Genomic DNA, 27,864 nt, shown 5'->3' on the forward strand with positions numbered 1-27,864 from the left:
TATTTAAATCAAATCGATGCTTTTGGTATCAAATAAATATATGTTCACATTTAGTAAATATTCAAACAAGACTTGTTATTAAAATTTAGTCTTTTTTTTTCATGCAATCTCCATGCAGTCTGCAAGGAAATTAAAGTATCTAGACGCTGGATGAAAAAGTGAGATTTGAGTGGTGTATTATTGATCGATGAAAATCACTTTAAATTTTTCTTCTAAGTCCATAATCTCTTATCAAATACCTCTTCTATAAATATCCGTAGATATAGGAGACTTACCAGTCTTAAATTATTTTAACGTCGGTTTCGAATAACTTGTTAGAAGAGATTCTCGTAGCAAAAATACTCTCGGTGATTTTCTTCCGAGAGGTGACGATTAAATCAAATTTGATAAGTTCTAAATGTTCTGAGTGGATTTGAGATTCTGGATATTTGGCACAAAGTCCACGCGCAACTCTTTACGTCACACAATCGTCACAAGAACGATTTCTTTTTATGAATAACAATGGTTTCACGTGACCTGGTTGTCAGCTACATTTCCCAACAATTTCTCCCCAATTTCCAACGTGGAAGGCCAAAGAGCCGCTTTACACAGATTATATATTTAAAATTACGTAGGATAAAGAACTTGAAGTTCACTAATTACACGCAGCAAAAAAATTTCATATTCCGCACGAACGTACACAGTCAAGGAAGAACATCTTTATGTAGAAAATTCAAGGTGTAAATTATTGAAAAGTTAAGGAAAACCATTTCAGATAGGATCAATATGTGAGACGAATCATCTCAAAATTGAATTTAAGATCTTGAGAGACGAAATAAGAAATATCCTTGATCGTTATTAATTGCTAAATAGTACGGCCCATTCCGTGTACGATTATTTCACTTAAGCATGAGATGGCACTATAGAATTCATGTGTTGTTAGAAAACCGTATTGAGATAAATTCACGAGAAGACATCTTTTGCTTTATTTTTCGTATTTATATTCGGTATAGTTTAGAAAGAAAAGAAATCGAATGCAGAAGTAGCGATAAATTAAGCTCATAATTCACAACAAGAAAATAATTTAATGCGTATTCGACGCATTCGTGTTACAAAGTCGTTCGAGTTGCCTAAGTCAACTTTACAATGCCAAGCTAATGTTATATCGATTCGCTTTATCGTCTATTGTTTTAGGACTTTATCAGCGTCCTGAAGATGTTGCGCGATAGTAGCTATAATATATTACTATTACAACGATCGTGATTTCCAAGAATAATCCTTAGTCTCTGTACGTTAAACAACAAATCGGTTGCAAATTTTGTAAACAATTATTAATAGTTAAGCAAGACATTTCCCATGTTAAACAATAATCGTTGATTAATATTTATTTATTCATTATCATTTCATACCTTCATTAAATGTAAATATTTATATATGAATATTTCTATTTGATTGTTCCTTTCAAATTATCACGTTTCCACGAATTGTAATCATTTCCACGAATTCCCATCGTGGTAAATACATCGCGCGCGTGTTTCTAGCATCCTTTCATAATTATGCGTAAAAGAATCATTTGCTCGCTAACGAGAGTCTCCATGAAATAATGCAGGCCATTAATGCTTTTATAATGGACTCTACGTGCGACCGCGGCTGTAGTATCAAAGCTGAAAGCGACAGCAAGGCAATCTCGGCGTAGTCGTTCAATAAATTGAAGATTTATCGTTTCCGATGTATTAACAATACAATACGTTGCGCTCGATGCTTTTAAATCTGGATGAAGAGTCCGTGAATATGTACGAGATGATTGAAAAGAACAGTCAAAAAATTTTAAAGCATTTGACATCTACATAATTTACAAGTATGAATATAAATTACGAACATGGACACATGGTTCGAAATATATCGGCAAAATATACGTATATTTTATCATCCAAACTTTTACATATAGCTGTCCATTTTTATTTTTTATAAATATATATTTTTTAAGGATTTATAAATATTATAACTATTCTTTGAAATAATCTAGCATCTTTAAAATAAAATTGTTCAACTATCGTAAAAAAAACTGAATTCCAATGCAAAAAGGAACAATCCAATTTTTCGGAATCACCTTTGTTTACTTTTATAAATACATGAAAATGTAATATCGTTGCTGATGATATTTTGTTTGAAATATTTTAGCAGAAAGAATACAGACAAATATTATTTCATAAAATTTCGTACATTTGTGTAATTTTTCTATTATTTCTAGTTATGAAATGTAAAGATACAAAAGCGTGGCTAATTAAATTAATTAATAAGATATAAAAAATAATGGCACAAGCACAGAGTACTACAATTATATTATTTTTGTAGCAATTTTAATTTTAATGCGTTTGAGTGATATTTGTATAAATCTTGTTTCTTTCATGCACTAAAAGTTCTTTAGAAAAATAATATTACGGATAAAACTTTTTTTATCCGTACGGCGTTACAATGTAAAAACGATTACCACTGAATTATAGCTTGCTTTAAATAATATAACATTTGCTGAAAATAATGTTTCTATGTTATATTTTTGTGTCCAATTCAATTGCCATATGAAAATATTTGATAAATTCTATACTGAGAATAATGTTTGGACAGTTTATTACATGATGTAGGAAATCACAGAGAATGTATAATATCGGTTTTGCGATACGATGTGTCGTCTGCAACATCGCTTTGGCGATCAATATACGTAATTACGTTATCTTACAATGTGCTGTTCATTATTGGTCATCTCATTAGATGCTATTCATTACCTTCATGTCATTATCGTGAATTCTAGATCGCATCTTTAAAATTGCCTGATCTTTAAAGTTTAAAAAGCTTGTCAAATAGGAAAAACAATATTAAGTAAAATTTATTTCAAGTATAGGATAATTACGTTAACATTATGGTTGAATAGATGAGACAACACAGATGATTGAGTGACACTAATAACCATAAATTAGTCTCTTATTTTTCTCGTTACTCGTGAAAGATAGCTCGTAATTATATTGTCAAATTATTGCAGGAATTACTCTCGTTATTTTAATCCATGCTGCATAATTTCACAACGCAAAGAGATACATGAGATGCAAATTAAATTTTGTAAACAAAAAATTTAATTTTATAATAGATATTAAAAAGAATTTTATTATAAAAACAAAAGACGACTACACAAAGAGAAGTCTCTTATTTTTCTCTACAATTTGCATGTAATTTTTTCAAGCAAAGTTAGGTATTATTTTCCTCTTTTATGCCATTTATATTTAAAATGGTACAATAGAAATATTTATTCTACCAATGACTACTGCTATATGTTTCTCATGTAGGTAACCTTTTCACATATGATGATGAAACCTATGTTTATTTGTGAACACATTTCATTCGAGAAAAATGTCACTTGTCGGATTTTTTATAAACCGTATTGAATGTTGGTATGCACGACACTTTATAAATCTGATTAATAAACTGTCAACTTTACTTTAGCAACAAACATATAGAAATGCATATCAAAATTTGAAAAATATTATACAATAAATTTTATGTACATGCAAAGCAAAGTTGACACGACGGAATAAAAAATGTAGTAGCAAATACAAGACGCAGTGAATTCATTTTACCTATTCAACAAGAGTTATTTTATATCGAAATAAGTATTATTAAAATTATTGTAAATAAGCCGCTTAACAAAATCTATTTTATTACGTTTGTGAAATGATGAATAATGATATACAATTATAAATTAAAAAATCCATTCACATATGACATACAAAAGCTTGTGTGGATTTTTTCACCGAACGTAGCTTCTATTTTCATTTTACTAGGTAAATTACGAGAAATTGGAAACAAATTCATTTGAGTGAATAGAAGTTGCATAAAAATTCTCGTTATACTATTATATATCATATACAGAAACATAAAATATCTGAAATTGCAGCATTTTTTTATACATGTAATTTGATTGATTGCACTTCGTTGAAATAAATAATCGAAATATTACACACGACAAAGGACGTATAAATTGTTTCTATAAAAATTACTGTTCTTATTCTTTATTTCTTAATACAAACTGCAAAGATTCTATATTTTTATAAACAGTGTTATAAATTGAAATATAAATTTTTTATTTAACAATTTATTTGATAATATTTATTTGATAATATTTATTTGATAATATTTTATTCGATAATTATTAGTAAGTCATTACCTTTTAAAGTATTAATATAGATATACATTTTTAATGATGATATACATTTTTGTATATATACATTTTTATATTAAGAAAAGACGAAGATTACGACTATAAGTGAGGCTATTTATTCTTCCAATAATATTATTACTCACTGCACGGCAGGAAATAACGTCGTTAATCAATGATAGAAGGGAAAATGGTTCACAAGAAATCGTATGAAGCAGATTTACTTGAGCAAGATGATTGACCTGGAGAAAAGTTTTGAGATATATCATTGCGTTGACATGTAAAAATGTAACTCTATGGTGATCTCATCTGTCTGGATTCTTTGATTAATCGTTTAAATCGCGAAGTGAAGAATGGAGTTAAAACGCTGACGAATGTAACACATGTATTACACGTTACATCTAAAATGCAACTGTAAATGTCAACAAGTTGTTATGTAATGATTCACGAGTATGTGGTAGGAACACTAAAACGATTCCTTATTAAATTCTTTATTTAATTCCTTATTAAATTCCTTCTCAGTGAAAAATGACAATGAAATCGATGTCGAATTAACGTCAATTCGACGCTCTTGACGTCGATTTGATGCTTTTGACGTCGAATCGACATCGATTCAATATCGATTCCATTATCATTTCTCACTGGGATTATTAAATTTCTTATTCAGTTTCTTATTCAAATCTATCTGTGTCCATTATTTCCATAACAAAGCATTTACGTTTAATTCAGAAACATTTGTTTTTCTCTTTATCCAGGAACGCGCTTACGAAATTTTAAAACATACTTATGACCACCTTATATACATATTTATTCATGTGTTTATTTTATAATTATTAGTAAAATATACGTCAATCTTTTATAAATTTTTTTATTTTTCGCGTGATTATACTGCAGTGACGTTTAATCAAATATTAAATATAATCAAATATTAAAATATTAGAATGAATAAATTTATTTAACGTTTTTTAAAAATATGTCATTCAACTAACTTCCAATTTTAACGATAATAACAATGTATATTGCAATAATAATAACATATGTATATTGCGAATCTATAAAATCATTAATTTATTGAGTATAATCCAGTTAGTGGCAACATGCGTCTTGTAAAGCATCACAAGGAGAACATTGTGGTATTCAAGAGATCTATGAATTTCTCACTACATCAAAGGATTTATCTAAGACGATGCGCAATTATTGCTAGAGGGCAGAGAGATCCTACGGGATATCTAAATCTGATTTTAATGGCCTGCAAACAGCGAACGGTACAAAAACAAACGTCACTGTTGGATTTCATACCCCGCAATGCATGCTAATTAAGGTCAACGATCATTAGAGTATATAGACATTTCTTTCTACATATAAAACGGAAATGTCAGAAGAAATATGTACGCAAGGATAATTGTAAAATCGCTAGCTAACAGCATTATTACTTTTCGAAATGTACGATTTCTCCCTTGAATATTTTTCCATAATATTAAAAGAGAGATGTATGTAGATATACTTCTATACATATTTTCACATTTTATGTACATACTTTTCAATGAAAAATTAAACAAAATGCAGATCTCTTTGTGATTTAAAAATGGAGAATTGGTACGCAATATTTATTTCCACGAAGAAATCTATTCTTCCAAAATGTGATAAGTTTTCTAAAGTTGCAAACTGTCATGTATATTTGATAATTATAATAATTTACAACTTGAAGATTATATGAATAAAGATTGCGTAAAATTCTCAATTTTTAAATCACAAAAAGATTTACATTTTACGATATTTTTCGCAATAAATTTATTTACAGATTTTCATTGAGATCATCTTAAAACGGTGCCAATTAAGCATAAAATTATTAAATTATTGCTTCCCGAGCAGCACAATTCATTGGTTAAATATTGGCGTACATTGAGAATATATTTGGCCAATGTTGCGCCGATTAATTGTGCTACTACGGTTGTCGATTTAATTTATAATATTATTATAAATAATTTAGTTTAGTTTCTAAGTCCGAAAACTCAATTCGGCGCGCAATTCGAGAGACAACTACAATTAAGTATTATATATAATATATAAGTGCACATAAAATTAATTAAAGCTCTCAAAATCCAACTTCGACCAGTATAAGCATTATTTTTTAATTATTATGTGTTTACAATATTTACTTGTTAAAACAAAAATTAAATTATTTTAAATTAAAAATTAAATCATTTTAATGCGAATAATCCTTGCACCGAATATTGTCGATGTGACGTCACATCGCCTAATGTAAAACGGAAGTGCTCGAATAAGAACAGGAAATTACCGCGTGCAGAGTTCATTCATGCCTGTTTAAAGTGGTTACATTAATCCAATTTCGCAGCTTGAACTCACTTCAAACTTGAACTGCACTTACGTGTTCACAATAATGAGATTAGCGAAAACGGGTAGATCGAACGGAAACAAGCCATTGGGTGAGACGCATGTTTTATTGCTCATCAAACTTATTTCTTTCAATATTATCGTAAGTAAGTGTATCTATTTCAAAATATGTCTAAAAATTAACATATTGCAAATGAGAACTGCATCAATTCGAAAGAAAATTTCCGACGGTTCTTAAGTAAGTACTCCGGGAGAGATAAAGTTTGACTTACTCATATCACTTAAGATATGACAAGAAGTAATTCCTCTCGTAGAGATTATTTCAGAATATATATATATAAATCTACTTCATAAACTTACTTCAAGACCGCCAGATGTTCTCCTAACTCCGTCGAATCCGGCGTTTCTAAAATATTGTTTACGAGCAATTGCTCCGCAAATAGCAAACCTGCTTTCGCGAGTTTTAAGCAAACACCTGAGTATCCTGCATTACGTGTAGATCAATGACTATCAGTCGAGTGTGATCGACGCGTTCTCATTTCACAGACGTATAATTTCGCCGCAGCATCGTATGCATCGACCCGTATGCGATATATTTATGTGGGCGTTCATTCTTCTTTCACGACATTTAAATTGTAGATAAATCGAAGTTCCTGCCGTCACAGACGGTGAAAAACTCCGAACGAATTGCCGATGAAAGCTTGATTTATCATATTTAATATGTATATCAAACATCTTCATTAAGAAGAAATTAATTGGCATTAATTGGCTGAACATTATATGGTTGTCTTTTAAACGTGCAATAAGTATCTGCACAAATTTGTGTAAAAATTTCGCATTTTTATCGCGTTAATTTTTATTTCAAATAAAAGATGAAAGTTGAGTGAATTTGAAGTTTCCAAACTAAAGTTAGAAATCCATCAAATGCATTCGTTTTTATTAAATTTGAATTCATATTTCTTGTCATCAAAAATCGTGCATTCGAGATTTGTTTGATTTCGTTTGCCTGGCAAACGTCGTTTACGATGCAATTCTGAGAGACAGAGATTTCCAATTTCTTTAAAATCTTTCTATTTATATTTATGAAAATATTTTTATGTTTCTGTATTTGTATTAGGTGTACAGACTTTGATTAAGTTGATTTATTCGTGGCAAAGATGTTTGGGAAAATAGAATTAATAAAAGGAGAAACATTTTTATTTGTATAAAATTATAATATTTTTATGTATAATACGCGTATTATTGTAATAAAACTAAAAATGCTTGAAAGAAATACAGAAATACGATCACGAGACAGAAGAAACTGCATGGCTATATCAATGATATTAGTAATATCTTAAAGATATAAAATTGTTTAGCATTATTAAAAATTAAAAATTATTTACGAAAAAAATCTATTGTTATTATAGAATTATGTTTAAAATGACTAGAATAATACAGAAAATTTTAAGAATAAATAAAATACATGATGTTTAGCGTACGATCCGCATGATTTTTCAGACATTTTCGACAGTTAAAAAAAAAGTTGAAATGTGAATATTCTATCATCTATTTTATACAGGCAACATACGATAAAAAAATTTAAAAAGTTTTTTTTATAAAAAATTAAAGGCATCTTAAAATTTTTAAATAGCATATTTTATTATAAGATTATGTTCTGTGTCTAGTCAGAGATTGTAAGTACTTGTACAAATAGTTATTACAAATAATGCTGCAAATTTGATATTAAGTATTAATAAAATCAATAAAATATTAATATAAATGACATTTCGATAATAATTCGTCTTGAAGATTCCTATCATGAAAAAAAATTGTTTGGTGCTGTTTTGAATTTAAGATGACTTTAACTTTTTATAAAAACAAATTTAAAAATATTTTTTTATCGCATATAGTAGTCTGTATAAAACAGATAAATATTCACCTTTCAACTTTGTTTTTTAACTGTCAGAAGTGTCTGAAAAACCGTGCAGACCGTGGATCATAAATATAAATTATATTATTATCAATTATATAAATTATATTATATTATAAAGAGTATAAAGATTATTTTTCTATTATGACTGTGTTTGAGGAAGTTGTTACCAGTGCTATTACGTTATTCAATCCTTGTTTTATATCTAATGAACGATAAAATGATACAATAGCATCGATAGCGCGTTTTCCAAACACAGTCTCTTATTCTTTCGATTGATCAGTAATTGCAAGCAATTCTGAATGCGAAAAACAAGCGCGGTGAATTACTAATATTTTTTTTATCTACTGTCGCACGTTACGTTATAACGAAGAAGAGCCGTATCGTTTCGCTTTTATTTTCATATCTGACGCAAAACAATTTTGTGTGTGCACGGCAGCATGTTTTAATTAAACCGCAGCTATCTGCCCGCACTTGCTGTTCGCATTCGCAAGTGTTATATCCATCGGGCGCACGTAATTCGTACGATAGTGACATTGTACACGTGGAATATAATATACGTGGCACTTGCGTGATGTGATCACGTTTCTTCGTATCAAAATAATCCCGTAATCTTTCGTAGACCGGCAACCCCGTTTGGAGTCATTCTCTTTTATTTTATAAACTGCTCGCTCAATTCTTATGAAACTGGTCTGTGGAGTAATTTGATATATAATGCTTTAATCGAATCTGTGATCAAAAATAAATTCAAAATGGTTGCAATATGGCGGACAGGATTTAAACAAAAATAATTTTAGAGAGTTTTTCATTGCGAAGTAATATCAAGTTTTTAGTTTTGATTTATTTGAAGGTCGCCAGTGGTACGTAAAGTTACAGTTACATTATTAATATTTAAATTGACTTTTAAACTAATTATGAACCCGGTAACATTAAAATCTTCCTCACAGAGGTTTCCTTTTTGTTGATTTCGTCAAACTCAGAGATACTAAGAATTATTCCAAAACCAAGTTTCACGATAATAAAATTATTTTTTGAAATTTAGAATTCTCATATCATAATCCAATTTTCAGCAACTCTGAAAACTTTTAAACAATATCTTCCATAAGTTATTTTGTTGGAAAGCTCTTGTCCTCAAAAAGTTAATTTTATGAAAATTACTCCGAATTTCTCTTGAAGTTTTATCCTTGTTTCAATATTGAATGAGATAAAATGAAATTTTCAGAAATTTAAATTACGTAATTAAAATTAATTGACGTAAAGCAATTATAGTAAATAAATTTCTTTTGCTCAAATAAAGAATCGAAATTTTGATAAAATGTTTGCCAATAACGAAATATACGCTGTGATTTCAAGATAAAATTCAGGAATTTTCATTTTTTAATAAGACTAAATTAAGTTTTAAAAATGATAGAGTTATAAGCGATTGAAAGTAAACGACTTTCCATCAAATTATACAAGTATATAAAATTGTATATAAAATAAAATAATGATAAAACGCATTTAACCAAAATGCATTTAAAAAGAATTAACATATGATTGGAAACGGGACCGTTTATATGTATTAAAACTTGAAATAACGAAGCGCCTTACCGATCCGAGTGTTAAGATGTTGAACTACTATATAATATACAATCATTTAAATTGAATTAATTTTATTGAAATAATATTGAAATTTGTTCATTTTTCAACTCGTCTGATAAAGTCGTTATTTTTTGTACTGTAAATATTATGTGTATTTACGTTGAGATGTAATTTCGCGTGGAGAAACGGGACGTGGCTTTTTATAAATCGAGAAACTATCTGAATACACCTGAAATTGCAATCATAGCACTACGCGTCATGCATTAGCGAATTATAACATAATTTTTTGCACGAAAACGAGCCTTACGATAGTGCCGGAACCGTCTAAAGTGTGTCCCTGAAAAATTCATCGTAGTCGATTGCGTCGCGAGACAGACATGTTGCACGTAAAATATTACCCGGAGCATATCCGGACGCTCGAGAAGCGAACTGTCCACGTTCTTGATATAGCACATACGCCGCAGTATGCCACGAGTTTATACGTTAAACCGTACCGTATTTTTTGCTCTTCCTCTTCCTTTTTTTCTATTTTTTTTTCTCTGTATTTTTTCTTTTTTTATACAATATAACCTTTAGATATTAATTTGCTTTTGAATGTACTAGCGTTCTGACTTCTCTGTACCGGAAATTCGTCTAAATTTCACGCGCGTGCGATTTAAACATTTCTCTGGTATATAAGATTTTCTTGTAAATTACGTGCTAGAATGATATCTAATTGCGTTTTACAGTCACAAATACAGATACGAAGCAGCTGCAAAGTTCTGAATCCTGTCTCTTTGGTAAATCAATTGACAGTCAGATAGTTTCTCTCTTGTCTCTCGTCGGGTAGAAAGACAAGAGTAGAAACAAACGGAAACAAGAAAATTACATGCGCGTTGCTATTTGCAAAACTGCTAATGAACCATCTCATTAACCCTTTTTACTATTCTATTTCTCTCTATTTCATTCCTCTATCTACATTGATTTGGATGTACGTTAAATGGAACTCAACCATGATATGCAATCATGTTAAACCTCATCTATTGTATGATGTAAATGGATGAATGAATATTTTCATTTAAATTTTAAATGAGGAAAGGCCCCCTATTATAAGATAGGTGCTTAATATGATATAGCGGCGTTTCCGCTAAACTAATAAACGCTATCTATTGATTCCACCATGAGTTTATTGTTCTCGGATTGAAAACTATTTAGTGGAAAATTCGTTATTAGATCATGCCTGTAGTCGTTGCAAAAAAAGATTTTAGAATTTGGTCTTCAAGTTTCATTGAGATGAGCTTTTAAACCTTGTTTATTATTTAATAAGTATTTAATAAGTAAATATTTGGCAATAAATTCTTCATACAGTAATAGAGTAAGATCGTAATTAATAGAAAAATACGTAATATGTTGAATTGCTTAATTACAGAAGTTAGATTTGATGATCATAAAACCATAAGGCATGGAAATCGTAATATGAGATACCCAGGATATTTCTAACATGAAATAATTTGCTTCTATGTCATAGTAAAAATCATTGCTAAAGTATGTTATTGTACAATAATAAAAAGGGTAATCGAAATAAACATCGATTCCACTTGAAGACGAGTCTTTTAGGTACATCTCATATTCATTTTGTACGCGCACTGGCTGTGTTTATTTATATTTTATAAACATTAAATGAAGTTTTTTAATTGCGGTACTGATGTACTTTGCGTTTTATTATCAATTTCTCGGAACATCTCATATTGGCAGCACAATTTTTTGACTTTGCGATTTGCTCACTTTTTACAATTCTTTAATTTATAAATAAAATTTGAATTAAATTTTACATAACATTATCTTAAAGCTTACTAAATTTCTTCCAAAATGACCTATTATTTTTTTTAATTCTGCCCATAAATTTCTAGCATTTCTCCAAAATGATCTTATAAGGGGCCTTTCCTCTATCAATACTGTAAATACATGAATTATTATTGAATTATTATAGTATGAATTATTTCGAAGAAAAACCTTTAAATGTTGCATGTGAATTTTATATTGGAAAAATGGTATCATGGAATAGCCATAAAAAATTTATGAGGTTGGAAATGTTTCAATCATGTATCAGTTTTCGATCGATTTTAACTATGAATAGCATTTTTATTCGTATATATTTTTTATCTCATTTGCGAATCAGTTGTAAACAACTTTTTTATATATTTAAATCTTAATTTAATTGCAATGTTATTCCGATAAATTACAAAATAAATTGTCCTGATCAAAGATTATTATTTTAGACAGTATCAGTGAGCATCAGCGTTTTGACGTTGACTTTTATATCGATCGACCGGTGGTACGCTATATGTTTCCCATTGAGATTCAAGTCCACGACAGCCCGAGCGAAAACCGCTATCATTGTGATCTGGTTGATATCACTGCTTTTTGGTAAGCATATATTATCATGCGTAAGTATTTTTAATAATTGCAAATTATTTTAATTATTTTTTAAATATATATAGCTAATAGAAAATTAATCTTACTGTGACATGTATATCAATTGCTGTATTTTAATTCATCAATAAATATAATTTTAGTCTGTCTGGAATCAATAAAAAATAAACGATGCTGCTATTTATGCCGTACATGTAAAGTTTAAATCGCAAACAGTTTTCCATTTTCAGTTTAAAAGTTTGTTATATGAATCAAATGTTCTTGCTTGAGAAATTTCATACGAAAATTACGGAACACGTTATTTACAGAATACTTACTATATTTACAGAATATTTACGATATGTTTACATTGCAACTTCTGATACTATAATAAAAAGTCTAACGGGAGATACTGTATTTTATTTGAAAAAATTTGAACGTTATTTCTTAAATATTTAAACGTTATTTAATTGTTAAGTGTTATAATTTTATATTTAGAATTCAGTACGTGATATAAAATCAGTGTATTTGCCCTATTAATTTTTTCTTAGCGGTTTCCGAAGAAAATTCGCTCGCAAGTGTGAAACAGAAGTACAATTTTATCAATATTCTACGTATCTCTTGATTAGATATTCCAGAACTACTGGTGTTACACACGGTGCCGTCAAACAGTCGAGTGCAGACTATATTATTCACGCAGTGTGTCTGTGCGTGGAGTCAAGAAAGTCAAACTACCTTCACGATTGTCAAGCTGATCTTTTTGTATACGATGCCATTGCTTTTCATGAGCGTCGCGTACTGGCAGATTGTACGCGTTCTTTGGAAAAGCGATATTCCAGGACATAATTGTAAGGAAGATTCCATTTTAATAATTGTACCCATTAATTATCTAATCGATTTTAAATGGCACAATACTATCTTACATATTTATTATTTCATTTGATTTCGCTTCCTTTCATTGAGAACTCCTCTGCTAAATAATAACAATCTATTGTACTCGAAACAGCTTAACCTTTCCAAGTATCAATGTAGAACATATGTCCTGAGATTGAAAAATTCTCTTGAGAACATGAATCTGGTACGCTTGTAAAATTCTCCGGAGAATATGAATCCCATTGTAAACAGAAAAAGTAAAAAATTTATCTTTTCTCTTTTATCCTTTTCTAGTGTACCATTAAAACATATAAAATAAGTCATCCAATAGAGCATAAAATATCTCCGTATCTTGTTTGTATAACAGGTATAAAAAGGTATACAGAAAAAAATATTTGTTTCGATCAAACAGTAAAGAACATTTCCGAGCTCTACGCAAAAATTTATCTAATTTTTCCATAATTCCATCGAAAATTATAAGAGAGTCCTTTTTTTCACTCTTCGCGAGAGATCTGACAATGATATTTTATCCACTGCACATATATTAATTTATAATATATATGTACAATATATATTCGAAATGATTCATTGAAAAGATCTATAGAGTTTCATACACGACAAATGGGATGTTTAAATAAAAATTTCCTTTCTACAATAGATTCAATATACTGGTCACGTTATTTATAATGATAATAAAACCAATCCACTGAAATTGAAACTATATTATATCTCTAGATTATAATACAAGCTGCTTATTTTGTAATCCCCTTTTGAAATAAAACAATCTGAATTATCTGGTCTAAACGACCGGAAATGGCTTGTCGATACGTCGTACTGTGTATTAGTCTCAAAATAAATTTTATAGAAAAAAATAAATTAAAACCAAATAAAAATTAATAAAACGAAATAAAATGTAACATAACAGAGTACTTATAGAATTAGAAATTTTATAGTTATAAATCGAAAAAATTTATATTGCATAAAGATTAATAAAGTAGATGTTATACTTATATGTTATACTTATATGTTATACTTTAATTTATATAATAGTTTTTATTTTACTTTTTTATTTCGAACAAGAATTCTCAATAAATCTTTGTTAATTTGTTTCATTAAAAATTTATTTTAAAATTAATCAAAACACTGTTCAAAAATACAATATTGACATTTACATTGAAAATAATTGCATGTGCCGTATATTATTATTAAAATTTTTAATTAAACTTCTAGACAGCTTCAATCGAAGCAGAAAATTGATCCTAGGAAAAGACACCATCTTTCATGACAAAATGTCTTGTTCCGATTTGTTAGAAATAAAATCATCAATGAATTAATCAGTTTGTAATAATTTTTAGTGTCTACCAGAATCTGTCGTTCAACTGAGATTCCATTGTCGGGAGGTGGAAACCCGGAAGGTCAACTGAGATCTCGACGGAAAGCGGCGAAGATGTTAGTCGCCGTAGTCATCACATTCGCGATATGTTTCTTTCCTGTACACTTGCTCTCTATTTTAAGGTGTGTCTCACGATATTGTGTTCTGCATAGCACATTATGGTAACAATGTTTAATATATTGCACGTAATTTTCGCGTTAACGCAGAAATATTTCAAATGTTGAAATCAAATACTTTATACTCATTAAACTTTGATATCGCTGTCGAATGATCGACATCACCTGACAAAGTGAAAACTGCATTAACATTATGTTAAGAGTATTTTTTATATAAAACGACAGACTTTAAAACTCGGTAGGTGTAATATATCTCATTCCATCAATTTTATTAAATCTACAAAACGTTATTATTAAATTAAATGCTGTATTACGAGCGTTAAATTAAATTAAGCGTTAAAAATCAAAAGATAATTATCGCATCCATTGCTTTTGGAACATTTTGAGTGTATTTAATCTCATGAAATTCTGTTTAAATCTGATACGAATAATTGTGACACAAAAACGAGTGGAAATAAAATATATGTATAACAATCGAGAACTTATAACATTTTCATCAATTTTCTGGAACACCCGAAGTTTCACCAAGACTTTTTCTCCAATATATATCGCAAATTATTTTCGTACCATACTTGGTTAACTTTCCGTTCTTTTATCGCAGATAATCTATATCAGTCTTCTTCCAAAGTAATGTCATTTTTCATTTATAAATTGACAATTTAAAACCAATTCGTTCCAGTTTTCATTATATATATTACTAATCTATTAAAATAAATTTATTAAATGTGAAACAAGTTTTTTTTTACTTTCTATTCTGAATCGCTTATACCTTAATTCAATCTGATTTTTTTAATTAAAAAGTGATTTTAAATTAATCAAAGAATTTATTAATACACGGAAAAAAGGAAAAAAAAATCCCTAGTTGCAAAAAATTCTAAGAACAAAAAAAGATGGCATACCGCCATCAGCAGTGCCTGCATGTGGAAGCGACAAATTACCTCTGACCAAATCGATTACCCCCCAAATTTGGAAGTCGCGGTACTACGAGGAATAGAGACTCGACCGTGCAGGCGTGCGCGTTTAATGGACGTAAAACGTCTATGTTCTTAAACATGTTTGCATGCGCAATCGGGAGTCTGAGAAATCGTGAGACTTATCTGAACAATCTGACATAGCTCAACATGATATATGATAACACTAACTGAGCAGATCTGCCACATAGTGATCTATGTAACTATCGATGCTTAGTTATGCTATCCCACACACGCTTCCGAAAGTCATCGTCTTCTAATCGCTATATGAACAAAATCTGTCAATATCTCGCGCATGCGAGAAATTAGCGAATTCTTTCTTCGATGTTTCGAATGACTTAAGCAACTCTACCACGATCAAATATAACACATTTTTATGAAATATTTATTTAGAAATGAAATATTCTATATGTCGTTGATAAAACTGTCGCAATTATCTTCTAAAAACCGAATCGAAGAACAATTGTTCAAATAATGGCCATCTAGTGATAAATTCTCAAATTTCCATCATACCAGAATGGTCTGGAAAGATCTTATTCTTCTTATATAAAAAAAAGAAAAATAATATTAGACAAATGAGTTGAACTGAATTCTATTTCATTTTGAGAAATAAGAAAAAACAATAATAAAAACTGAATACTTTATACAAAATTATTAAATATATTAAATATAACAATATATCAATACTGTCGTTTTGTATGTAAAAATAATCTTGACATAATAACGAAACAATCTTTGCTCATTATTCAATTTAATATTCGATATAAATAATTTATATTGTGCTATCACCTATAATTAATATCATCTATAAAAAAATTTACATTTTTCCTTGACAAGCTAAAAAGAAGTTTATTGTTATAAAGATTATAAAAACTTGTATAAGTAGACATTATTTTTTGTCTCTACGATTAATACAATATAGGTTATAATTATTGTGATAACAATTGTCTCTACATTTTTTATTTATATTAAAAATATAGAATCGATATAAGCGATTGATATATTGATGGTTCACGATATACATTGCCAATCAGTGGCGACAAATAATGCTAATAATACATTATATACGGAAATTAAATTATTATTTTAAAACTATAAGAATTACATAAAAAATTCCAAAGTAATTTTTTTCAAACAAGAAAAAATATGAAGTAAAAAATATTGATAAAAAATATTAATTTTTAATGTCTAACATTTAATATTTGCAATAATTTTGCGATTATAACTTTCATGACTGAGAAAGTATTTTTAAATCAATTTCTTTCGAACTATATCGATTTCTTTATACCGTTTTTGCTGTAAATTATCTTATTGTATTATTAACATTGGTTTATAATTGTTTAATATTTAGTCTATTAATTAATTGTTAAAAATTCGTTTCAGCTTATTAATTAACAATTTTATAAATCACAAAGGAAATTAATAATAATACCAATAAGAGCCAACACAACCAACGCGTATATACGTTTTATTATATAATATATGATTAACTTGTGTTAGCTCTCATTAGCATTATTATTAATTTTTTTGTGATTTAATCTTTAGAGCCTTTTCTTAAGTTCAATTTTGTTTTATTTTATAAACTTGATCTTGTCTGTAAAACATCCTTCGGCTTGCATTCGTGCTGCGTACTGGGAAGGACTTCGTTCTTATTTTTCCATTTATATTACGTTATTATAAATATAGAATATATATTATCAATATAAATTTGTTTTAGATGTACCATGGCGTTACCGTCGAATCAATGGACGATCGCCATTAGCCTAATTGCCCATTGGCTTTGTTACTTCAACAGCGCAGTGAATCCTGTCATCTATAATTTTATGAGTGGTAAGAAATCGCGGATACTGACACGTCGCTTTTAATGCACAATGCCCAACGTTACGGTCTGTATTAAGAATGCGCTTTTACGATGTTAGCGCATATTTAACATGTAGTTCACGTTACATATACTATAGAGTTGCAAACATAAAAGCACACATTTATCGATAAAAGAGCATTCTGAATACGAGCTTACGTCTCTCGAATCGTCATGTTGAAAAAAATTTCCGATCCAGTCGGATTTATTCTGGAATATCCCGCGTATATGGATATATGCGGTAACATTTTCCGGATACGGAGTTCCGTATACAAGATTACCGAATGTACGAAGTGACTTCTATTAAAATGCATGACACGTCCGAGGTACGCAATACTCTTCTACCGTTGTTGTTGCTTATTCACAGCGCGAAACTAGTCTGTTCTTCACGCTGAATTAACTCCCGCGGCAACGACTGCCAAAATTTTCATTTCACTTTTTTTTTGTTTTCGTAAAAAGACTAAGACGATTCTGGCCGGACTTTAAATGAACTTGCACAAATCATAACGAACGCAACGTAAAAACGAGTTTTCTCGATGCTTTATCAAACAGAGAGAGAAGTATCTTTTAAATTTTTTAATTAATCACAATAAAAAAATTTGAATCTTTTACTGAGAAAGAAGTTTTTCGGAAAAAGGCCAAATATTTCTAATATTTCTGTTTCTAGTTTATTATATTATTTTTTGGGGGCTAAAAATAATAAAAAAAATTATTAATTTTATCTCTGTAATTAGTAATTTTTTCTCTGCAATTATAAAGCTTGACATTTTATCCCCAATTTCGAAGATTAACGATTTAATTTTACTTACATTAAGCTTATATCATTTTAACTAAATTCGAAGATTATATTAATCCTTTTATCTATATCAGACAGGTCCATTAAATCTGTATACGTTTCAGCGAGAATACGTGTGCAAAACTGATTAAAACGTTATCGTAATTTAGATTTTGTATGCGCAAAGTATCGCGCAATCATTGTACTATATTTTAATGGCATATCCTGGAGATTAATTAAAGTAGATGATCCTGACATAAACCTGTTGAAATCTGTAAGTTATGCGCATATCAACTTGTCATGTGTCATTTTCATGTCACAATAATTTCCACTCAGCTGATTGTCAATGATTAATAATAATAATCATAAATTATCTATCAATAATCACTTATAATTAATTCATTATTCGAAGGCAATCAAACATCAAATATTTTTATTGAAAATAAAAAAATAATATTTAAATAAAATATGAAATTGTTTTAGTAAATCGTGCCTGCGAATCGATCATTTTTGTCACGTCTCATTCTGTCATTTTTCATTTTTTATATTTACATTACGATATATTAATATTTGTCTCTTATATTTTTATATAAATATAACATTAGTATTTTAAAACATATTTTAAAATATTTTGAAATATTAAATATTGTATGATTAATATTCTTGCAACATTAACTTTATAAAATAAACATTAAATTTAAAATATGATTTGCTAAATATTATACGAATATTGTACAAAAAAATTTAATATTTTTTTTATCAAAATGCATTTTTTCTATTCTCAAATTTTATATTATAAAATAAATTCTCGTATTTTAGATTCTACGTTTAGAAACAAAATCAAATACTATTTCCATTATTTACAATAAATAATTAATTTACATCGATTAATTTTATTTTCTTTAAGAAACGAAAATATACCAGAAATAATTGTTTCGTCGCGAAACCGCGATTCTGTGGATGTTATTGCGTCTTTTACACCTCTTTCCCGGAGAATCTGGATAACTCTGACGTTTCGTCGGCCGCCTCTTGAATCATTTCTGGCTCTTCTAGCCCTATTTGAGGAAATCCGTTTTTTCCTTATACTTCTCAAAAGATAAGATTAGGTCCATCGAGAAGAATGTAAACATTCGCATATAATCTGTGAACGGTCACAATCTCCTCGCTGAAACAATTCGATGAGGTTTTCTAATTCGGATTGCTTTTCAATTATGAGTCGTAGATTTCGGTTTTGTCCAGTCTCGCAAGACGATTAATTCGATCCACTTCGTATCTTCGTAGGAGTCTTCCATTTCATATATTAATCCCTTGCAAATCGAGCTCTAGACAATCTTTTTCTTGTTCATTCATATCGTATTTGAAGCTCCTAGATTCCAGTTATAGTTTCGTTTTTTGGAAGAAAGTCTTTTCGCGCCATTGTATCATCAGTTTTCCCCGCAATTCGGTTAATTTTTTAAATTAGATTCGTTCGTAGTTTAGTAGACATTATACATTAATGTAATAAAGAAAAGTACTAATACAATAGTATTATAAACAAAAAGACTCATGAAATAAAAAATGCTAAATCAGTTACTCATTACAACATTTGAAATTCAATATGTATATTCCACAAGAGGTAACATAAAATCCGGAATAACAGAACATTTTTCGCGCAATTAGTATTGCTACCAAAAAGATCTCATGTTTCCGATATGCGTCTTTGTTTTAGTTTATTTCAACGTGAACATCTCGTTATTATATTGTCAATATCATATCAAATTTCTTTCTGACATGATAAAAAAAATAAAAGCTTTATTAATATACCAAATATTTTAACATAACGCAAATAATTCTTGCTCTATAAACAATTTTCTTAAAATATTCTTCTGTTTTATGAAAAAAAATATTTATTGGATATTGTTTATTTTGTTTTAAATAATAAAAAATTATTAATAAATGAATGGATAGATTAGAAATAATTAGAATAAAATTGGCGCACATAATATCAAACTTAATATTTATTAGTAATTATTAATAATATTATTTCTTTTCTCAAATAAACCGTATACTATTTATAATACTATGTTTAAAAAATATATGTAAAATAGACAAAAATATATTAAAACTAGTCAATATAAAAAATATTGTCAATCTTTTCATTCACACTTTAATAATATATTGAAAAAATTCTTTCTGTTTTCTCTTGGAGAAAAATTCTTCTTCATGTTTTATAACATTTCTTTACAAAAAAATATAGAAAGAAAAAATGCAAACTTTAAAAGTTATTCAAAATTTTTCCAAAAAGAAAAAAAAATTGAAACAACATATCTAAAATAAACAATGTTTCTCTATCGTATTTTATAAAATTGGACCTTTATTGTAAAATATAAGCATTATAAAAATAATTGAAATAATTAAAATAATTATAATAATTATATTTTATGTTCTAAAAATGTCAGATAATTTTACTTATTATAATTTTTCTTTTTTCTATTTTTTATTTTTTTTCAACACTGTTAAATCTGTAGTATCAAATTTAACTTAACACGCGAATCGCCACTGCTCCTACTAAATATATTATTATTTTTTACTAAAACGATAATTAAATTTGACATTATATCGTGTCAATTTGACGCTACATAATGTCAAATGTAACCATTGTTTTAGTATAAAATAACGATATGATTGAGTAGGAGCAGTGGCGACTTACGTTAAGTTAAATTTAACACTACAGAACATAGATTTAACAGTGAATGTTTTCGAAAATATAATCAAACAAAAAAATATGTGATATTGTTTAAAATAGTCTAAATAATATTATTAATACATCATATCTTTATAGTGTTCTTAATTATCATTTTCATTTTTTTGCAAATCTTTTCTTATAAATAGAATTTTTAATATACGTATATTTTTATTGGATTTAAAGATAATTTTTTGCAAAAATCTTCGTCACTCAAATCGATAATAAGTCAACGATTAGCAAATTATGCATATTCCACACTTAATATTAATTATAATTTATCGTGGTTTATCCATTTTAAAACAATAGAGAAAAGTTCCATCTATCAATAATACTCTTTTTTCTTTCTTTTAATATTTTTAATTTTTTCGGAAATAATAACTATGAAAAATTTATTGTGAGTTTAAACTATTTATATAAATAATTCAAACAATATTCACCGATTTATTCAAAATTAATAAATTTCAAAGCAAGATAAAAAGTTATCTATCATTCTACGCAACAGCGGAGTTGCGTTCATATTTTAATATTAATGTTACATTTATGTAAAAAAATAAGAAAGATAAACATTATATTGGTAGATTGTATTGTATACAAAATTGAGAATAGTAGATATAGAAATGTGATAAAAATGATCGATTCTCTGGTTTATTAAAATACTATTTTAGATCTTATTTTTATATTCGCAATAAAAATATTCACTTGTAATTACATTAATTTGTAATATATATTCTTATGTTCCTAGCTCATTATATATTTTAGTATAATTTTCACGTATAATTTTCACGAATTAAATTACTTCAATTAAAAAGTTGATTCTTTACTCACGAATATGATGCGCAACAGCGAAGTTAACAGCAAAATTAATCTATAACACATAAGTATAAGAAAAAATTTAAGAAGTATTCAAAATAATTAACAGTCTTAAAAAAGAATAATTATTTTTCTTGTTAAATTTTATAATATTTTTAAAAAATATTTAAAATAATTATATAATTTTTTAATCTTTTTATCGTTAAGCATATGATTCCATAATTTTGCAAATAAAAGTCTCTTTATTCTATAATTTTCATTTAAATCTAAAAAAGATAAAAAAATAATAAAGGAATGCTATACAATGAAAATAGCATATATTATTATATAAAAAAGAAATAACTCACCTCAAGATTGCTCCGCCGTCACCCGATGCCTCCTAAGCCTCCTCCTCCTCACACAGGTCAGAGTTCGTTGCACTCGTACACAACACCTGCGTGAACGCAATTAATTTTTATTTGCACTCTTGATTTTTATTTCACGCACGTTTATATTGCGAAAAAATGACTGCAAAAATCGTATAATCGCGTAAAACTACAAACATTCGACACACTCGCAACATCTCATAAATTAATACAATAAACGAATTTCGTACCGCAGAGGGAATTTGCGAAAATTTGCGTGCAATCAATTTTCAGCGATGTACCTGTTGCTCCTATCCATTTTCATGTATTTCCCGTATACATAACAATAACAACGTCAAATATAATAATGTAGTTCGCCTTTTATGTAAATTACTATCTTATATTAACAGAAAGTTCCGAATGCAAATAGATATGAATTATAATAAAATAAAAGGTAAATATGTATCTTTGCGAAATGAAATGTTCGAGAAAACAGAAGCTTTGCCAAGCATCCATGCAATAAATTTCAACGTGGATAAATTTCTACGTTGTAACAAGTTAATTGTAGGAGTTTATTCGGAGTTAACTACAATGGCTGAGAATATCAATAATCATTATAACCATTCGCATGGTCGCGTTTTGCATCTCGTGATAATTCTCGCAATGGCACTTCGAAAATGAACAACCCACTCGAGCAACTCGAGTTGCTACCTACTTCGAATCTCACCTTACGAATGATAACAGCAAAGCGACCTTGAGTAAATATGTATGTATCGTATACCTTTACCACAAACGGCAAACACTGAATATCGCGTGCTAACTGTTGCGACGTATTTTCAGGAGAAATATTATACGCCGAAATATCACACTATGTATTACGTTCCTAATTGCGGTCTCAATTATTTATTCGTAAAAAGACGACATATGGCGTACCTCTCAGTTTCTCGAATTACTTGAAGATTCGTATATAATACTCTCAATTCGTACGCATTAAGTATCTAAAATGCTTAAATTCGCGAAAAATTCAAAGCTTGACGATGTATTCATTTGAGTTATAAACAAGTCGTTAAAGAAGCAATCGTCGAATATTATAAAATAATTAGAATTGCTTCTTTCTTATTTCGTCGCTGATAATCAATCTCGACAAGTTTAACGAAATCGGAAATCGAAGAAATTAAGAAATCACGCGGAGTGAGAATAAATAATTAATTATATATTCATAATAATATTCTGCAATAATTGCAGAAGAGAATAATCGCGGCTCTTAGTATCTACCGCGATGTAATTCCGACGAGTAACGTAAAAACACGCGGAGCGATTTACGCCACTATCCCTTCGCTTGAGCCCTGGCGTTCGAATGATAGCACGACGACCGTCCGACCTTGTTTTACACAGCGCGGCGAGTATGTTTACTGCGCGTCGACTTTGTCTACGCAACGGTTTTTTCCTTTTTCTTTCACTCTTCAAACGTTTGATTACTGAGGTTCATTTCTTTTGTCAGAAATTAACGTCAGTAATAAAAAAAGAACATCGAGATTTGAGTATATTTAACGCAAAGCACTTCTCTTTTATGTGTCTCGTATGATTTATATAAAAATAGTAAAATATTTATTTTTAAAATATTAAATATTTTAAATATTATACGTGAATTGTATCACGGAAATATTGGCTAGCACACGTACCAATATTTCTATGACGCATAGTTCGCATATTAAATTCCGTCATTACTTGTCAGACATTACTTGTCTGACTCCCGTTGGGATAATATATATTATAAATTTATATCGTGTAATATTAAACTAAGTCTTATATTTCTTGTTATCATTCCTTTGTACAAATTGACTTCTTACATTTGGAATAACGAATCTGTGGAGAATGGGGTCACTTGGCTTTTCAACGAAGAGACAAATTCCCAACGGCTATTCCCAACTAGAAAGTAAGGAAATGCTCATCCTCAGTCTTACATAGAATTTGAAATTCAACATTGTCACAAGATTATTATTAAGACATCTACGGATGGTATTTGTGGATTCGCTGATGATGATTTGAACCACATAATTATATTGAAATTTCCGCAACAATTTCCGCGCTGTGTTAATGCTCTTATAGCCTGTAATATATTTGATTATATTTCTAAAGTATTATCACGAGAAATACACACAAGAGAGATGTCTCGCGTCAAGTATATGCGTAACAGATCGGTATTTACAAGAGAATCATAATTGAAATACGATTCTCGGAATAAAATATATATATATATTGAATATTCTATCTTTCGCGTTTCAAATTGAACAAAAGATTACTATTGTTTTGCATTTCGTTTTGTCGAAACCTTAGACCTGATTGCACCAACGTTACTTTGACTTTAAGCAAGACTTAAAACTCTCTATCTCGTTTTAAAGCAAAAGAGAAACAGAGACAAAAAGTTTTAAGTCTTGTTTAAAGTCAAAGTAACATTGGTGCAATTGGATCTTATTAACATAAGTACAAATTATTATTACTTTTCTTTGCGTATTTTTCCGGAAAAATCCGTGAAGTAACCCGAATTATGTGTATAATCCTCTTAAGATCATTGGCTCGTGCACCTATCACAAATCTTGATCCGATGCTACTGTTGACTTTAAGATCCATTTCTTTACCACGTAATTCCTCGTTCAATCTTCTTCCATGTTTCCTCATATATGGGACTCCATCCTCTGGAAAAATAAGATTAAAGTGAAATTTTAACTCAAGAAAATAAAAATTCAAATATGAAATTACAATAAAAATATTTATTTTCTCTTAATTTATTAAAATTAAACATTATCAAGATGCAACAAATTCACGAAAATAAATTTTATTCTTTAAGCTTTAATATACTTTAATAGAAAAAATAAATTTCATTTTATGCAATAATGTTGCTAAAAAGGAATAATTAAAAAATAGTAATCTTAACATTTTTCAACTTAGGATTTTCAACTCGTATTAATCTCCAGAAAAAAAGTTATTAAAGTATTTTATATTGTACGGTATAATTAAGTTACATAAAAATTTTCGGGAGTGTGTTGGAAGAACTTGGAGGATTAGAAAAAAAAAGGAGAAGAAAACAGAAACGCGAACACGGATTTAGTGGACTTTAGGCGAGGGTTTACGAAATGCATGAATTAAATGAGTGGACACGCGAAACTCGAGATTTAAGCAAGGCCACCACATTAGGTGAACGAGAATCGTCGCTAGAGAATCTCGCAACGCGCGTTAAAAAGACACCCAGAAATCATTCGGTGCTCTACTTTACAGGTAAGTTCCGGCGGGAGTTCCGCCGTAGTTTTCGGGAGTGTGGTACGCCAAGCAAGGAACGAGCGATGACGCTGCCGACGATACGTCGGAATCCGCCGCTGAGTAGCGACGAGTACACGAGAGGGTACCGTATGAGCTTGCGAAATCGACCATTTTGATGCGTGGCGAAGCGAGTACCGTGGAAATCGACAAAAATACATCTCGACCTCACACCTGACATGCAAGCGAATATCATAGCCGAGACAGCGTTTAACGGTGAGATGAGAACGGACTCAGATATCGACGCTCATTAAATCGATTGTGATTAGCCCATAATAACGGTGAGCCGTAGTACATACAATAGTAGTTAATTCCTCCCAATCGCCTTATAGACATCGAATTTATTATTATTATATTACGCTCCATTCCATTGCTAAAGCTTAATGAGACTTTACTAAAATAGAAGATAATTAGGAAATCTGAACCAAGAGTATTAAAGGTGGAATAACATTTTAGATTTAGCAATACGGACTTATTATTTATTGCATTGTATCTATTGAAATAATGCTTGTGTAGAGAGACACTGTTAAAACGTTATTGGTCGCATTCAATAAAACGTTTATTACACAATTGAAAGATTTTTTTCGCGTTAATTTTTTGATGGACAATTAGATTACACAACTAGATCTAGAGAAAGAAAACTTCAAAAGTTGTAAAATAAACAATAAAATTAAAACTAAAGGCAAATAATAATAAACAACTGTGGGAATTAGTATGCTGTAATGCTACGTTTAGAATTACAGCGCACTAATTACAGCGCAGATATTTACTCTTTTAATTTTATTATTTGAATGTCGAGAGCTATAGATTTTGTTGTTGCAAAATAAACATTCTACCCAATGCGGCCATTTTCAAATATGAAGTATTTAGTAGATTTATCTTTTTTGTGCTTATTGTTAGACTTAGGTTGTGCTTATTAGATCGGATATATAATTAATATATATATTAATAAATATATTAATAAATATTACTTTTAGTGATGAGAATGCAGAAAATAATTGACACAGCAGATTGTTGATTTATTCGAGGATAATCGTGCGTCGATTATGCTTTCCCCGTATTTATTTAATGAAATATTTAATGATAATTCATCGAGAGAATTTCGATCGACTCCGGATAACTGATACTGAAATCATGATATTAATATTTTATATTAGCGATCGTGTAATTATTAGATATGCATACAATACACAATTATATAATGTCAAACAAACGGTTGATACTTTGAAAGAGACGCATGTCTTTCCACGTGCAAGAGATTTACTCTTAAATGATAACAATCCCGAAAAATGACTCTGGTAATTGACTCTAATAATTATTATGTTCCAAAATTATCGTGTTTCGCGTGAAACAAATGTTCATTTTTTGAAAGAAAAGAAAATGTTACAAATGAATATCAAAAGCACGATGAAAACGAATAGTGATCGTTTAATACAAAAAATAATCAAATTCAAAATGCCTTTGAAGGAACTGTTAGAAAAATAGATGTGTGTGAACGAACAACGAAACGGATATGTTGAGCATATCTAACAAGGGATTAATTGAAATACGTGGAAACGAGCTTATCTGAAATCGACCTCTGAATGCAGAAGCCAATAGTCGATATCGGAGTTAACTTCTCAAATTTCCTCAGTGAAGATCGAGAGAACTGGTTCCAAATCTCCTAGTACCTGGAGGCTTACCCAGTTACTGATAGAACATCTAGTGATAAAATCAAACAAAGCGTTTTAAATAGATACAAATATTCAATAGAAACAATCACAAAAGTTGATTAATACCCATTTCTACCAAAGTACTACAAAGAATAGATTAACTTTAATCTCAGTTAACTTACTCTTTATCTTTTTCTAATTCTTAGAGCTGGAACAAAATAGAGTTAATTGAATTGAGATTAAAATCAAACTACGATAATAGAAACGGGCATTAGATAGAACAAAGAATAAATTGAATCGAGATTAAAGTTAATCTTACGTTAATAGAATAGATTCAATTAACGTCAAAAATTTTGTGTCCACATTCAGCAATTCCCTGATGTAATTTTATATCAAACGACATCTGTACGTAATGATAACCGCACGTAGCATTCGCATCACGATTATGAACCTAACAAAATTTAAGAAAAACTGAACTGAAGAAGTTATCTGCGATTTACTGATTTCACGCTCATTGAATCAAAATCGCTCTGAAAATTCGAAATCTTCGAAGGTGATATCGTAACACTCTCTCTCTCTCTCTCTCTCTCTCTCTCTCTCTCTCTCT

General features: G+C 29.1%; 2 protein-coding genes across 5 annotated transcripts in view; one reads left to right on the forward strand and one right to left on the reverse strand.

Annotated features, from left to right (window-relative positions):
* The window catches only part of LOC108747425 (spermatogenesis-associated protein 5), a 104,279-nt gene extending 79,467 nt beyond the window's left edge, over window positions 1-24,812 (reverse strand). For both annotated transcript variants that reach the window (XM_018484866.1, XM_018484864.1), the window contains exons 1-3: window positions 24,792-24,812; window positions 22,294-22,379; window positions 21,962-22,001 (exon numbers count right to left, since the gene is read on the reverse strand). The gene's annotated coding sequence lies outside the window, so the exon portion shown is untranslated. The remainder of the gene's footprint in view (window positions 1-21,961; window positions 22,002-22,293; window positions 22,380-24,791) is intronic.
* LOC108747428 (orexin receptor type 1-like) overlaps window positions 1-27,864 on the forward strand; it is a 42,522-nt gene that overhangs the window by 9,207 nt on the left and 5,451 nt on the right. Inside the window, exons 2-6 of one of the 3 annotated variants that reach the window (XR_001939238.1) lie at window positions 12,293-12,440; window positions 13,055-13,273; window positions 14,654-14,813; window positions 17,496-17,608; window positions 25,567-25,886. Coding sequence is in view for 1 of the 3 variants with exons in the window: in XM_018484873.1 (XP_018340375.1) it covers window positions 12,293-12,440; window positions 13,055-13,273; window positions 14,654-14,813; window positions 17,496-17,608 (640 nt within the window). In the remaining 2 variants the exon portion in view is untranslated. The remainder of the gene's footprint in view (window positions 1-12,292; window positions 12,441-13,054; window positions 13,274-14,653; window positions 14,814-17,495; window positions 17,609-25,566; window positions 25,887-27,864) is intronic. The other 2 variants (XR_001939239.1, XM_018484873.1) reach the window with 2 other exon arrangements.

Source organism: Trachymyrmex septentrionalis, unplaced genomic scaffold (genome assembly GCF_001594115.1).
Source record: "Trachymyrmex septentrionalis isolate Tsep2-gDNA-1 unplaced genomic scaffold, Tsep1.0 scaffold2, whole genome shotgun sequence".
Lineage (NCBI taxonomy): Eukaryota > Metazoa > Arthropoda > Insecta > Hymenoptera > Formicidae > Trachymyrmex > Trachymyrmex septentrionalis.